The following is a 16,532-nucleotide window of genomic DNA, read 5'->3' as shown; positions in this document are numbered from 1 at the left end:
GGAACACGAACAACATAAATCAACAGAGCAATTAACAGTAGTTAAGGAGTTCTTCCTCCCCAAACTTTTGAACTGCTCTACAATAATCACATTCATAGAAAACTTATTATTATTTTCTTATCCGCACTCATGAACTTATTGCTGACTTAGGGTGGGACAACTTAAAAAATAGAAGGCGATATAATCGGTTGAAATTGCTGTACGGTATTCATAGCGGAGACACTGGTTTAAATAAGGATGAATTTCTACTGCGGGAAGGAAAGAGGGGAGGGTACGCCCACTGGCCATGAGGGGAACTCTACGCCCCTCCAACTCTATCTGGCCCAGCAGGCAGGAGATGTGCATGCAGTTCACAATGCCTCCTTTTGCTCCAGACTGTACCATCAACTGAAGGTTGTTGCTTGGAAATTTCTTCAGCAGTCCATCTGGGATACACGCCCTGCAAGGGAATCGTTCCATGAACCTCTCGTCAGGCTTTGTCACGGAGAAATGGTTCTCAAATTCGTTTTAAAAACTAATTCGGGGTCTAACACTGAAAAACAACCCGGGGAGTGCGGGTGATAGTTATCACCACCATCCGTACACATGAGACACGTGTTTAACAGTGGAGGTGCTGGAGCCTGAAATGACAAGTTTCATGAGCAATGCGCGACGCTCTCTCTGGGTAGTTGTTGTGCGTGCGCTGGAGCCGTTCCCTGCTTTTGGTAATAAACCTCGTTTGTTTATTTGCTGTGTAGCGATTTCGCTTGTTGCTGAGTGAGCGGGCCGACACCGAGAAAGGGGGAGTGTCTTGGTTACCACAAACAGGAGTGGAAATAATTGTTCACCGATTGTCTTCAAAGGCATTTTGCCAGAGCAATATTTTCAGGTGCCTTCATGTCTCAAAATTCCTAATAATTTTGTCATGTTTCAAAATATTACCACTGAAAGACACTGCTTCCTCTGAGCAAAATTGCCATCGATTTTCCCCACCGAATCTCTCGAAAATTAAGCGACGAAAACCTAGAACCCTATGAAAGTAGTAATCACTGGACGCAGACTGCCGCCAACGCACAACTAGCCTTTAACACGATTAATTAATCAATTACACTAATGCGCTATGGACACTAATGGACACTAATTGGGGAGCGTCTAACTCGTGTTCAGCCCAGCTGTGCGTTGGCGGCAACCTGTGTCCATAAAAAAGAAAAAATAGATAGAGATAGAGTGGAGAGAAGGAGTGTAGTTGAACATCAACGACGCCATCTTGAAGAAACCGGTACGGAACAGCCGCCGACCATCGCCTGGCGACGAAGCACAGAGGCAGGTTGCAAAGCATCGCAGCTGTGACCACAAGTTCCGGACATCCTGTGACGTCAGCTGTGACGTCATCATGACATGTCTTGGCAGGTTAGGACAGCTCTGGACATGCTAGGAGAAAAACACTCGTAATACAGAGGCTGGGAAAGCAAGAGTAAATACGCTAACAACAAAAAGAATTAGTTACACAACAAAGCAGCCCACCACAACAGCAGTCACGTGGAGCACAGAACGATGTGACTGCTCCATCCGACATCCAGGCAGAGAACTGACTCGTAATGGTTTTTTCTCCTGTATAAAGTCCCGCAGCTGCACCCGCTAGTGGTTACTTTCTCAACTAATCTCACGACAAAATTATTAGGAATCACGCCAGCGCCACTCTCATTCCCAAGGCAGAAGAAGATACAAAATGACGGGGATTCCCGGACAACAGCAACCAGTGCCCGACGTGCACGGGCATGAAAATCATAAAAAAAGGGGGACAAAGTTATCACGTGCGAAAGAATTAGTTACACAACAAATCCACCCACCACAACAGGATCGCAGACCGATGCGACTGCTTCATCCGACAGCCAGCCACAAACTGAGCCGCGCGGGGACTGCGGAGCGACTGAGGACACGTCTGCACTCCATGAGATCCAGCGAGCAAGTGACTGGGGCGCCGCGCCGCGGCAGCTACGCATGCGCGCGCGCTCTCTCGCGCCCTCTGCGGCGACCACCAGTGAGAAGTAACATGAGCGTACCTGCGAGGAGAGGAGGAGGAGGAGGAGTGTCGTTGGGAGGAACCCGAGAGGTCTGCCTGCCTGATTAGGCAGCATGTTTCTCGGGAAGGGAAAGGTGGTGGAGAGGAGGAGAGGAAAGGGTGAAGTGGAAGACCGAGCAGAATCCGCTCGGGGGGAGGATAGCTGCGTCCATGGGCCGACTTCAGGGGAACTGTGCCGGCATACGCCTATTACACATCTGAGGGAAACCCAGGAAAAACCCCAGACGGCACAGCCGGCCCGCGGATTCGAACCGCGGACCTCCCAGTCTCCAAGCGCACGCGTTACCGCTGCGCCACCGGAGCTGGTCGTACCTCTTCTTGCGCTGCTCATTGGTCGTGATGTCATCCCATTGTCCCAAGGCTACACCGCTTTTTTCTTTTTCACACGGTCGACACAACTGAACAAGGTCAATCTGCAATGAAGCCACGGCATGACGTCGTCATGCACCTGCATGGCTCAAGGACGCGTACGCTCTAGACAGGGGACCTGCTATTTATTGAATCACTATCCCAAGATTATTTCCTTTATTCTACTATAACGATTGCATATGAAACTATTGCAGAAAAGCACCATGCTGAAAGCTGATCGTAGGAATTCCAAAGTCTTACTAAATTAGACTTGCAACAGAACAAAATATCCTAACACATAACTCCATCAATGGCTAATAAGAGGACTAGGCACTCAACAAATCAATACAGAGTACGGGTAACAAGGAGCGCAGAACGATGTGTCTACTCCATCCGACAGCCAGGCACGGAACTGCATAGTAATGCTTTTTGCTCCTCTATAAAGTCATGCATCTGTCCCTGTTGCGGTTACTTTCTGAACTAATTTAATCGCAAAGTTATTAAGAATCGTTCTGGCATTATTTCCATTTAAATCAAGGGTGCAGCAGCACTAGTGTCATCGTCAAGACAAGAACGATCAACATGAACCTTTCATGTCCATAAAAGAAAAAAATACAGAGCGTCAACAGAGGAAAGCATGCAGGTCAGGACATGTCAGAAGTGCTGTTAAACGAGAAAAAATCGCACGAGCGCTGGGCAACAGAGGAAAGCAAACACAGAAACAGAGTGCAAAAGACACTCACCATCATTTTCACGTTCACTGCATTCCCTCATTGTAAATCCTTTCATCACAAAATCCACCACAATCGTCACACACCATTCACCAGTGACGAACCACACATCCGCACCCCATCAGGGGCAGACGGAACCCCACCGAAGCTACGCTCTTCCACTAACGGCCAACGCAATTGCTAGGAAGAGAATTAATGCGTCCACACCCGTCAGTGTCCAAGAGAGAAGTGAATCCTTGCGCCCCCTGCAGGCCGTTCTCATTGGTCGTGACGTCAGCCCATTGTCTCAGGGCTCCACTGTTTTTTCCACTAATGCTCCTCTGGACAAGGTCCACCTGAAACAATAGTGTCGCGGTATTACATCATCATGCAGCTGCGTGGCTCAAGGACGCGTACGCTCTAGACAGGGGTCCTGTTATTTATTGAATCACTATCCCAAGATTATTTCCTTTATTCTACTATAACGATTGCACAGGAAACTATTGCAGAAAAACACCATGCATGAAAGCTGATTGTAGGAATTAGGCATTTTATTCCCAAAGTCTTTTCCTGTAGACTAACGTCTACAGGAAAAAACAAAATATCCGAACACATCAATGGCTACATACAACGAGCTAATCGAGACATGTCCATCCCATGTGAGAGGCAGGGAGGTAACTGAATAATGATGCTTTGTTCCTCTTCTGGATAACGCCATGCACCTGTCCCCCTTGTGGTTACTGTCTGAACTAAATGAATCGCAAAATTATTCAGAATCATTCTAGCACTACTCCCATTCAGGGCAGCACTATCGTCAAGACAAGAATGTTGCTTGTCAAAAAGAAAAAAACTACATGTAGAAGGAAAACATGACAGAACAGGGGGGTCAGGGCATGTCAGCACATGTTTGTCAGACAAAAAAGGGAACAAAGTGAAGAGAAACACTTGAACGAAGAAGAAAAGCAACATCAAACTATTTCTAGCCACATGCACTCCTCTTATTTAAAAAAAAAGTGCTCATCATAAATCCGCCCAGGTCAATACACACCATTTTTTTATTGCTACACTTTTTTCCAGTAACGGTCAATGCATTGCTACAGACTGCGTGACGTCATCACATCCTGTCTGAAGAAGACAGCGGCAAAGACAAAGACTCCTATTATTTATTAAATCGCAAGATTATTTCCTTTGTCCGACTCTTAATGATATTCATTCTTACATTAAAATTCAACAAAAAAAAAGCACCGTGCATATGAGCAATTTTCACCCCAAAGGCTCATTATAGTCATTAGAATCACAATGCCAGTAATAAACTGCCACTGCTCTTTAAAATAATAAGTGAGACCACTCAACATAATAATCACCAGGCTTATGTAATACATGACCCTTTCCATGGTCATACATTCGTTGTTTGAGGCTACACCTGCGAGCAAAAAGGCGCGAAAGCCGGGGGGGGGGGGGGGGGGGGGTGGCAAAGTTCCATTCGCGCACGTCAAACCACAAGACAGAACGCCTTTACGGGAACATGATTGCATTCCCACCGTATTACTGATTTTCTATCTTGCATTGCAGTTTAGAAAAAGTACCACAAAACTATAATTTTAGGAGCCTATTAAAATTATACTTTCTATGGAAACTATAATTGCCCTATTACTTGGATCGCTGTTAATGAAGCGCTCGATTTTTTTCTCTTCCCATTTCAGCCTTGTCATGCAATGAAACAGACTCACATCCAAATTAATTAATTTACACTGAGGGTGCCGTGCTTCAGAAATTCCTCTCCTGCGCTCTGATGCAAGCATTTCTGCACGAATACCTATAACAGCTTACTTCTTCAACGTACCGAGCTCCTAACAACATCTAACAAACAAGCAGGGAAACCCACTTCTCATGAATTCAGCTTTATCATGCGACTTTCTTCTGCACAAAAGCAGTGATTTGAGGAAAGAGGAGCAAAAATTGTGCGCACTTTTGCTTGACTTAAAAAACTGAAGCATATGCTAATAAACTAAGAAAAAGACACTCATGTCTGGTATCAGATAATTCTTGCATAATGCTACATACGCAGCTGCATTGTCCCTTCGAAAAGAAAGCACAGGTCAAGGGCACACAAATTTCTTTAAGCGAGAAGGGAAAAGGCTTAAGACGGAGTGCTCAGGAATAATAGCAGAGTCACCGGACATCGCTAGAGAAACTCAACCGCTAACACAAGATAACAACAAGATAGTAGCGGCGGGTAAAATTGCAACACTGCTAAACAAGCCCCAACATGCAATGATGACGCCGCAAACCAGGAAAAAACACGCACACACAGACATCAGCTTAGGAATGCACAAGGAAAGCACAAACAACAACAGGACCGGCGTCGGGCACTCATAAAATTCCCTGCCCAAAACAAAGATTTCACCAGGTTCGCGAGGCAATTCCATTAAAAACGCTCGTCCTAATCTACAGATAGCACTGCAAACGCGACTATCCTTATTTTTTAAACCACTATTTCACGCAATAGTACATAAATGTATCACTCGTGTCACACGAAAAGGCAAACAGATAGCACTTACTTGTCAAGTGGAGTCCCTGGTTCAGAAAAGCCCGTGCGCACACACACACACACAGACACACACACTAACATTTTCACACTCACAAACATAAAGTCTATTTTCACAACCACATAAATCCATATTATTCATCAGGTCAATAATTATCCTACCATCGTCAAAAGAAGGCACGTACATGTATGCGAACGCAAAACAATATCCCCTCGTTCCGGATCTAATAGGATATCGTCACTCTGCCGGCACGAACCAAAAAAAAGAAAGGAATGCACGTTCGCTATACATCCACGAAGAAAACGGTGCCGTGGTTCTACGCAGCGATCATTATACAGGAGTCAATTCACCTCGTTTTCCTTTTATTATCTTGCACCCTTATATTTTGCAAGAATATTATAGAGCAGAACGGGTAAATGTGAACATCATTCGCTACACACTGTAGCTCTCATCATTTTTAAATCAAACCACTTAACATGTGTTCATAGGCCTTCACTAAATAGGTGAGCTGATAATGACTCAAAATAAAATAAAATAGTCATTCCACCATCGCTGGCTGCAAGTTTGGGTACCCAACAGAGCAGTGCGCTCCCATCAACACGCCTTGGGCTGGTCTTACACAAACATACGCACCCGAAGGCTGTTTGAATACATTCTGCTGTCGCCGGAATAAAAGATTTATCGCGAGGGTACTACAATGTCAGCTCTGTTGCTGTTTAAGTGATATAACAGTGCGCTCACTCGGGGTAACGAATCGCGCGCGTCGCGAGTCCAAACCGCGAGAACGGGCTCACTGTTTTATCACTTAAACAGTAACAGAGCTGACATTGAAGTACCCTCGCGATAAATCTTTTATTCCGGCGACAGCACAATGTATTTAAAAGTCTTCGGGTGTGTGTGTGTGTGTGTACGACCAGCCCAAGGCGTGTTGATGGGAACGCACTGCTCTGTTTGGTGCAAAAACTTGCAGCTAGCGATGGTGGAATGATTATTTGATTTTATTTTATTTTGAGTCATTATCGGCTAGCCTATTTAATGAAGGCCTATGAACACATGTTAAGTGGTTTGGTTTAAAAATGATGAGAGCTACAGTGTGTAGCGAATGATGTTCACATTTGCCCGTTCTGCTCTATAATATTCTTGCAAAATATATGGGTGCAAGGAAATAAAAGGAAAACGAAGTGAATTCACTCCTGTATAATGATCGCTGCGTAGAAGCACGGCACCGTTTTCTTCGTGGATGTATAGCGAACGTGCATTCCTTTCTTTTTTTTTTTTGGTTCGCGCCGGCCGAGTGACGATATCCTATTACATCCGGAACGAAGACCTATTGTTTTGCGTTCGCATACATGTGCGTGCCTTGTTTTGACGATGGTAGGATAATTATTGACCTGAGCAATAATATGTATTTACGTGGTTGTGAAAATAGACTTTGTGTTTGTGAGTGTGAAAATGTGAGTGTGTGTGTCTGTGTGTGTGTGCGCGCGCGCGGGCTTTTCTGAACCAGGGACCCCACTTGACAACTAAGTGCTATCTGTTCGCCTTGTCGTGTGACACGAGTGATACATTCATGTACGATTGCGTGAAATAGTGGTTTAAAAAATAAGGATAGTCGCGTTTGCATTGCTATCTGTGGGATAGGACGAGCGTTTTTATTGGAATTGCCTCGCGAACCTGGTGAAGTCTTTGTTTTGGGCAGGGTATTTTATGAGTGGCCGACGCCGGTGCTGCTGTTGTTTTTTTTGTTAGTATGTATCTGTCACGTTCGTAGCGCTGTTCAAGCTTTGTATTCTTTGCAAAAATTCAGACTTTATGGCCATAAAGTCTGAATTTTTAAGCTGTCGGTGTAGAAGTGACTTTCCCTGCTCGCTTAAGATAAATTGTATGCCCTTTTTCTGTGCTTTCTTCACGCAGGGACAATACAATTGAGTATTTAGCATTATGCAATAATTATCTGATAGCAGAAATGGGTGTCGTTGTCACAGTTTATTAGCTTGTGCCTCGTTATTTTATTTTTTTCTCTTATAGCTCTGTGAGCAAAAGTGTGTGTAATTTTTCGCTGCTCTTTTCTTATTTTCTCTACTTTTACGCAGAAGAAAGCTTCCTGGTAAAAGCTGAATAGTGTTCTATCAGTGGAAGTGGGGTTGTTTGTTTGATTTTGTTGGGTGTTCGATATCTTGATAAAGTAAGCAGTGCTTAATTTTGCAGACATGGGTTTTTGAGCAGAAATGCTGGTATCTGAGCACGGAGTAGAAATTCCTATATTTCTGTGCTCCCTAAGGAAATTTGTGCGTCGTTTTCCAAGCAGACCGCGTTTAGTTTACGCGAAATAGAAAAATGAAGTTGTGTATGCTCTACGATTTTCTGTCGCAGGCTTAGGCCTTTTCCCCGATGAGCAGTATTTTGTATGCGATGTCGCATGTCTGGACTTGTTCAGTAGTGTCTTTCTTGCTGCAATTTTTACCCTTGGCTAATATCTTGTTGCTGTCATGTTGTGCTAGCCGCGTAGAGATAAGCGGTGATTCTCCGATTATCCCTGAGCGGTTCGACTTAAGCCTTTTCCCTGCTCACTTAAGGAAATTTGTGTATCCCTGTCCTGTGTTTTCTATACGCAAGGGCAATGCGACTGTGTATGTGGCATTATGCAAGAATTATCTGGTGGCAGAAATTGGTGTCTTTTTCTCAGTTTATTAGCAAGCGCTACGGTTTCTTGCAGTTACAGCTAGTGGGGCACAAATGCGTGTAATTTTTCGCGGTTCTTTTCTTCTTTCGCTGTTTTTACTCAGAATGTATGTGAGGGGAAAAAGTCAGCATTCAGGTAGAGCAGGAGAAAGCCACTCGGCAGAGGAGAGTTCATGAGAATGAAATTTGTTTGTTTTTTGTTATATGTTGTTGAGTGTCAGTATTCACTTTGCTTGATATGTTGATGGAGTAAGCTGTATGCAGTTATAAGTATTTGTGCAGAAATGCTGGTATATGAGCGTGGAGGAGAAATTCCAATAAAGCACCTCTCCTTGTGCATTCCTGAGCTGATGTCTGTGTGTGCGTGTTTTTTCCTGGTTTGCGGCGTCATCATGGCATGTTGGGGCTTGTTTAGCAGTGTTGCAATTTTACCCGCCGCTATTATCTTGTTGTTATCTTGTGTTAGCCGTTGAGTTTCGTAGCGATGTCCGGTGACTCTGCTATTATTCCTGAGCACTCCGTCTTAAGCCTTTTCCCTTCTCGCTTAACGGAATTTGTGTGCCCTTGACCTGTGCTTTCTATTCGAAGGGACAATGCAGATGCGTATGTAGCATTATGCAAGAATTATCTGATACCAGACATGAGTGTCTTTTTCTTAGTTTATTAGCATATGCTTCAGTTTTTGAAGTCAAGCAAAAGTGCGCGCAATTTTTGCTCCTCTTTCCTGAAATCACTGAAAATTGTGCAGAAGAAAGTCGCATGATAAAGATGAATTCATGAGAAGTGGGTTTCCCTGCTTGTTTGTTAGATGTTGTTAGGAGCTCGGTATGTTGAAGAAGTAAGCTGTTATAGGTATTCGTGCATAAATGCTTGCACCAGAGCGCAGGAGAGGAATTTCTGAAGCACGGCACCCTCAGTGTAAATTAATTAATTTGAATGTGAGTCTGTTTCACTGCATGACAAGACTGAAATGGGAAGAGAAAAAATTGGAGCGCTTCATTAATAGCGATCCAAGTAATAGGGCAATTATAGTTACCATAGAATGTATAATTTTAATAGGCTCCTAAAATTATAGTTTTGTGGTAGTTTTTCTAAACTGCAATGCAAGATAGAAAATCATTAATAGGGTGGGAATGCAATCATGTTCCCGTAAAGGCGTTCTGTCTTGTGCTTTGACGTGCGCAAATGGAACTTTGCCCCCCCCCCCCGGCTTTCGCGCCTTTTTGCTCGCACGTGTAGCCTCAGACAACGAATGTATGAGCATAGAAAGGGTCATGTATTACATACGAGTAAGCCTGGTGATGATGATGTTGAGTGGCCTCACTTATTATTTTAAAGAGCAGTGGTAGTTTACTGGTGCTCTGATTCTAATGACTATGATGAGCCTTTGGGGTGAAAACCGCTAATATGCACGGTGCTTTTTTGTTGAATTTTAATGTAAGCATGAATATCATTAAGAGTCGGACAAAGGAAATAATCTTGCGATTCAATAAATAATAGGAGTCTTTGTCTTTGCCGCTGTCTTCTTCAGACAGGATGTGATGACGTCACACAGTCTGTAGCAATGCATTGACCGTTACTGGAAAAAAGTGTAGCAATAGAAAAATGGTGTGTATTGTCCTGGACTGATTTATCATGAGCACTGTTTTTGAATAAGAGGAGTGCGTTTGCTTAGAAATAGTTTGATGTTGGTTTTCTTCTTTGTTCAAGTGTTTCTCTTCGCTTTTTCCCCTTTTTGTCTGACAAACATGCGCTGACATGCCCTGACCCCCCCCCCCCCCCCCCTGTTTCGTCATGTTTTCCTTCTACATGTAGTTTTCTTTCTTTTCGACAAGGAACATTCTTGTCTTGACGATAGTAGTGCCCTGAATGGGAGTAGTGCTAGAATGATGCTTAATAATTTTGTGACACATTAATTCTCTTCCTAGCAATTGCGTTGGCCGTTAGTGGAAGAGCGTAGCTTTGGTGGGGTTCCGTCTGCCTATGATGGGGTGCGGATGTGTGGTTCGTCACTGGTGAATGGTGTGTGACGATTGCGGTGGATTTTGTGACAAACGGATGTACAATGAGGGAATGCGGTGAACGTGAAAATGATGGTGAGTGTCTTTTTCACTCTGTTCAAGTGTTTTTCTGTGTTTGCTTTCCTCTGTTGCCCAGCGCTCGTGCGATTTTTCCTCGTTTAACAGCACTCCTGACATGTCCTGACCTGCATGCTTTCCTTTGTTGACGCTCTGTATTTTTTTCTTTAATGGACACGAAAGGTTCATGTTGATCGTTCTTGTCTTGACGATAACGCTAGTGCTGCTGCACCCTTGATTTAAATGGAAATAATGCCAGAACGATTCTTAATAATTTTGCGATTAAATTAGTTCAGAAAGTAACCGCAACAGGGACAGATGCATGACTTTATAGAGGAGAAAAAAGCATTACGATTCAGTTACGTGCCTGGCTGTCGGATGGAGTAGACGCTTCGTTCTGCGCTCTTTGTTACCCGTACTCTGTGTTGATTTGTTGAGTGCCTAGTCCTCTTATTAGCTATTGTTGGAGTTACGTGTTAGGATATTTTGTTCTTTGCAAGTCTAATTTAGTAAGAATTTGGAATTCCTACGATCAGCTTTCATGCATGGTGCTTTTCTGCAATAGTTTCCTATGCAATCGCTATAGTAGAATAAAAGAAATAATCTTGGGATAGTGATTCAATAAATAGCAGGTCCCCTGTCTAGAGCGTACGCGTCCTTGAGCCACGCAGGTGCATGATTACGTAATGCCATGGCTTCATTGCAGATTGACCTTGTCCAGTTGTGTCGACCGTGTGAAAAAAAAAAACGGTGTAGCCTTGGGACAATGGGATGACGTCATGACCAATGAGCAGCGCAAGAAGAGGGCGCTGGAATACACTTCTCTGTTAGCCTCTCACAAGTACGCTCGTGTTATTTCTCACAGGTGGTCGCCGCAGACGGCGCTAAGAGCGTGCGCGCAATCGTAGCTGCCGCGGCGCGGCGCCCCAGTCACTTGCTCGCTGGATCTCATGGAGTGCAGACGTGTCCTCGGTCACTCCGCAGTCCCCGCGCAGCTCAGTTTGTGGCTGGCTGTCGGATGAAGCAGCGGTCGCAGCGGTCGCAGCGGTCTGTAATCCTGTTGTGGTGGGTTGATTTGTTGTGTAACTAATTCTTTCGCACGTGATAACTTTGTCCCCCTTTTTTATGATTTTCATGCCCGTGCACGTCGGGCGCTTGTTGCTGTTGTCTGGGAATCCCCACCATTTTCTATCTTCTTCTGCCTTGGGAATGAGAGTAGCGCTGACGTGATTCTTAATAATTTTGTCGTGAGATTAGTTGAGAAAGTAACCGCTAGGGGGTGCAGCTGCGGGACTTTATACAGGAGCAAAAACCATTACGAGTCGAGTCAGTTCTCTGCCTAGCTGTCGGATGGAGCAGTCACATCGTTCTGCGCTCCCCATGACTGCTGTTGTGGTGGGCTGCTTTGTTGTGTAACTAATTCTTTTTGTTGTTAGCGATTGATGTTTAGCATATTTACTCTTGCTTTCCCAGCCTCTGTATTACGAGTGTCTTTCTCCTCGCATGTCCAGAGCTGTCCTACCTGCCAAGACATGTCATGATGACGTCACAGCTGACGTCACAAGATGTCTGGAACTTGTGGTCATAGCTGCGATGCTTTGCAACCTGCCCCTGTACTTCGTCGCCCGGTGATGGTCAGCGGCTGTTCCGTACCGGTTTCTTCAAGATGGCGTCGTTTATCTTCAACTACACTCCTTCTCTCCACTCTATCTATATACATATTTTTTCTTTTTTATGGACACGGGTTGCCGCGAAAGCACAGCTGGCCTGAACACGAGTTAGACACTCCCCAATTAGTGTGATGACTCATTGGATGATGCTGATTAATGTGGGCGCTCCCAATTAGCTCTAATTAATTAATTAATTAAATAATCGTGTTTAAGTCTAGTTGTGCGTTGGCAGCAGTGCGTGTCCAGTGATTACTACTTATGTCCTATTACGTGGAGATCCAGATTGTTCATAAGTAAAATATCAGTTGGAAAGCTGGACAAAATATGTTCAGCGCTAGAACTGCAACGACAAAGTGGCTTTCCTTTGAGATGTATCACAATCACTATCACTGATATGCTTCTCGAAGACATGATCATGCCACTCGTTGTAATCGTTTTGTGTTGATACTAATGTATTGGACATTGGACACGGTAGATTTTTGGCCAGGGGGCATGCATGACGGACGATGAACTCGAGGAGCATCACAAGCGCTTCAGCAACTCTGCACTGGAGCGGTTTCGGGCCATTCCTAGATTTGGTGGAGACGACTACATCCAGCGTTTTCTTGGAAAACTCACGAAGGCAAGTATCGTCTTCTACTAGTTTCACGAGTTGGGCCAGGGCTTCGTTAGGTCGCCATAATTTTAGTCTGCATCCTCTAGTACTTCTGTTAATTATCCACATGGTTCTTTGCCCTCATTTCCAACAGCTTGAGTGCGAAATCAAATTATCTATTTATCTCTGTATCTAATTGTGCTTGGCAAAGTCTGATAATCTCTGGAAATGGGGTAGTTGGTATTCATGCTGTGAGCTCAGCATAAGAAACGGCCAGGGGCACAGGAGACATCACGACTGTGAGTGGACATAGTATACCACTGGCGCCGGCAACCGGCACCAATAAGGAGAACCTCAGTAAATTTATCGCGTGTCTCCACTAAGCAGTATCTCTTCTTTTGTATCTCGATAGACGGGTTGCCTGGTACATCCCGTTATCTACCGTTCGTGAATATACATACATAAAAGCTTCGTATACAACCCTATTTATCTGCTTGTGGAATGTGGCTTCAATGGTCGTTCTGCAGAACAAGGGAACACACGCGCACTTCCTGCAATGTACCCCTAGACCACAGGGGTGTTGCAGTTAACTAACGCTGCGTGCGCTCTTATTCTGACGCACCATCCCGTCTATACCATGCGAACTCTTCCACAGAACTTGTCCTTGTCTTACCTTCCTTAAAGGGATTATGCAGTTTCCAAAACCACGATATCTTTTTAGCTGGAAACGGTTCTTTCCGGCGAGAAACTAATATGCCAGAAATTCTTCTGGTTTAAATAACTCTGTGAGAAACGCGCGCTTAGAGTTTGTCTTACGTATTCTTCCACGCCCACGTGCACTCCCTTGTGGATCAAGGAGATACGCGAGCTGTGCTGCTGGCCCTCGTTACATCACCGGTGTTGCGCAATGCCAAGCAATGCTTGCCATAGCTAGGTGTCAGCGCGGTGGCGCCTGCACCAGTCGCACCTATAAGTTCACAAGGTCTCTAGTCGCGTCTAAAGGGCGAATCATTACTTTTGCCTTCGTTGCATGCTTGCGGATAACTCGCTATAACGAACAGCTTTTTGTGTGAATCGTTTGCTGCACTTGTGCTGGCTGGTATGTCTAATGTTTCGTCTTCTGGTCGACTGGCGCTCGCAACAAGGAAAACAAGCACCAACCTCCGTGGCTATGAGGTTTTTGCTGACGGCATAAATGTGCCTGCAGCGATACCGCAACGTTGTATTGGTTGTATCGACGTCACCAATGAAGGGTGTCTACTTGGTTGACCTGCGTTGCAATTATATTTATGTGTGGGCAATCTGACAACAAAGCAAGTGCGTTGTGAAGTGTGACGTGATGCTTGGAAGCTATTCACTTTTGTTGCTCCATTTGTTTGTAGGAATTATTTATGTAAAACACTGGTGGCGTATTGTTTTGTTATACTTTGTTTATTTCGTGTTCTCTATTGGCATTCATATTATTATTCAAAGCATCTTTGCGCTTTTAGACGATTCTGATTTAGTCTGCATTTCGCGGTCTACAGAGGCGATGGGCTGGCCGTATTCCCTTCTATCAAATAACTTATTTTTTGCCAAAAATACGTTTCAAGCAACAATTGTGTTTTATCAAGTATTCATTGTTGAGCACGTCGCGAATGTGAACAGTTAGCATTAACAACAACCAACCCTACAGAAACTCAACTGCAGCGTACAGCGTAATCCGTAAGAGTATTGCGCGCATCATACTTATTTCTGATAACTGTTCGTTGCCTAACACATTCATTGTTCAACCAGTTTTCCAGTACTATGCAACACACCAATAATTGACGCCGCGACTGCTTCATGGCCACCTTATACTGCGGTGTTACATAAGCTTCAAGTCACCAGTTGAAGCCCATGGAAAGAGGCAGCAGTCACGTAACATGCCCAATATTTTGCAATTCGGAAGAGAAAGAAAGAAAGACAAGTAATTCGGACTACAGGGTGTTCAAAATTAAGCTTTCACTAGCACTCTATAAATAGGCGAACAAAAGAAAACTGGTGCTATTTTTCTGTTCCTTGAGTAAGAAACAGGTGCTACATAATTAGCAGCACCTGTTTCCTACACAAGTAGCGTAACGTTATCATCCGGTTTCCTGTCATCGCTGTGTTTGCGTAGCGCTCTTGAAAGCTTAATTTTGAAAACCCTGTATTTCATATAAACTGTCCTTTAGTCTTCTCGGGGAAACCTGCCTTGTTCTTAAATAACCTGTTCAGTTTTGGAAAATTTTCAACACCGAGAGAAATCTAGAAAGACCTCCTACCTATTGAACTGTAGAAGAATATCCGATTTGTGCCTGGAGAAAAGATTAGAAAGGTACTTTTCGTTGAACTGGAGAATGTATTTTTTTTTTCTCGACGGGATGCTTGCGACGCATACGCTTCGAAGCGCGGTCAGCGAGCACGAGCGTACCTTGTTCCTTCTTACCTTGAAAAGCGTAGTAGCAAACTAAAATTACTGCACACGAAATGGTGGGGCTGTTTCCCAAGCTAATTAACTCAACAATAGGAAGGTGATTTCCCTATTGACCTTTGCCGACGAGTGAACGAAGCACAACACAAGCCTCATAACGCCCACTTACACATTTCTACTGGATGCAGTGGGTTCGAATCCCGCTGTCATCATATAACTTTATAGTATGGCGGTAAGGGCCGAAAGAGGAAAATTAGATCGTTTTCGTTTAGATCTCTCCCTGTTTGTGAACAAATGACATCATAGTGTTCGACAGCGCTGCAAATTTCGTAAAGTTGAACTATGCTCGAGGATAGAGGAGAACAAGGTCGCGCCCTAAACCAATTTTCTTGAGAGCATTACTATGGTCCCTAAAAGTCATACTTTTCTTTCGATGGGAGGCGGGCAGCCAGCAAGTGCCTGCTTCTTAAAACCCAGCCCTCACCTTCACATTTGTTTTGGTTTTAGTCTGCCGATCAACTTCATGATTACGTTTCTCTGGTAGAGGCCTATTCGAAAGCTTTGCATCTTACTCCCTGTGGGGCGCACAATGGTTCTGCTGTATTTCAATGGCAGCGGTTCTTCCTTCCTGAATAGAATACTAGCATTGATTGAATATCAGAAAATGGCAAAAAAATCCATCAAAGACCCGGAGAGAAAGCAAGAAAATATGTGGACGCGAGTGAAAAGCGAATTAAATGTAACTTGGAATATAAGTTGCTTTGGCATAGTCACCTGAGAAAGAAACGAGTTCCTCTGAAAGTTACCACTGTGCAAAAGTACCGAGTTAAGTTACCAAAGACAGAAAATTATTTGCAGTAACGAGTTACCTCGAAACCTGCTTGGGACCTCTTTTCAGCCCCGTCACTGAGACGGTCGAAAATGTCATTAGGCAAATGACTTTGCTGATATTGACTTAATTAGCTTAGTGAAACGTCTTCGACATTTCTGTTGAAATTATCTCAGTTTTACACTATGTTTCTCGAGATGAGCAGGTGCAAGGGGCGCTCATACTCGGTGACTGAGCTCCGTAGACTATACGTCGTAAGCATGGGCGCCGCGAATTTCTTCAGTTTAACTGCGTTCTCAGTTTTTCTTCACGCATAACGCTACAGTTCCACGCTACAGTTCCGTGTGAAGCTAGCTTGTTCTTCTAGCTCGCTGTCGCAGTTGAACCTTTCCTGACAGAAATATGGCACTTTTCAAGTATTATCATGATTTTACGATTTTTTACTACACCGCGATTGCCGAGAAACGGGCCCAGAATTTTTAATGAGAACGTAGTCGCGATAAACAACTTTATACCTGTGAAACTTTGTTTTGTTAGAAGCTGCAGTTATTTTCAAAACTGTTGAATTGTTTCCA

General features: G+C 44.2%; 1 protein-coding gene across 1 annotated transcript in view; it reads left to right on the top strand.

The window, feature by feature from the left end:
- The window catches only part of LOC135367504 (atlastin-1-like), a 79,788-nt gene that overhangs the window by 51,423 nt on the left and 11,833 nt on the right, over positions 1–16,532 (top strand). The window contains exon 6 of the mRNA XM_064600804.1: positions 12,575–12,721. Coding sequence (XP_064456874.1) covers positions 12,575–12,721 — 147 coding nt within the window. The remainder of the gene's footprint in view (positions 1–12,574; positions 12,722–16,532) is intronic.

This window comes from Ornithodoros turicata, chromosome 8 (genome assembly GCF_037126465.1).
Source record: "Ornithodoros turicata isolate Travis chromosome 8, ASM3712646v1, whole genome shotgun sequence".
Classification (NCBI taxonomy): domain Eukaryota; kingdom Metazoa; phylum Arthropoda; class Arachnida; order Ixodida; family Argasidae; genus Ornithodoros; species Ornithodoros turicata.
The sequence above is the reverse complement of the archived record's forward strand: the minus strand, read 5'-3'. Positions and strand labels throughout refer to the sequence as shown.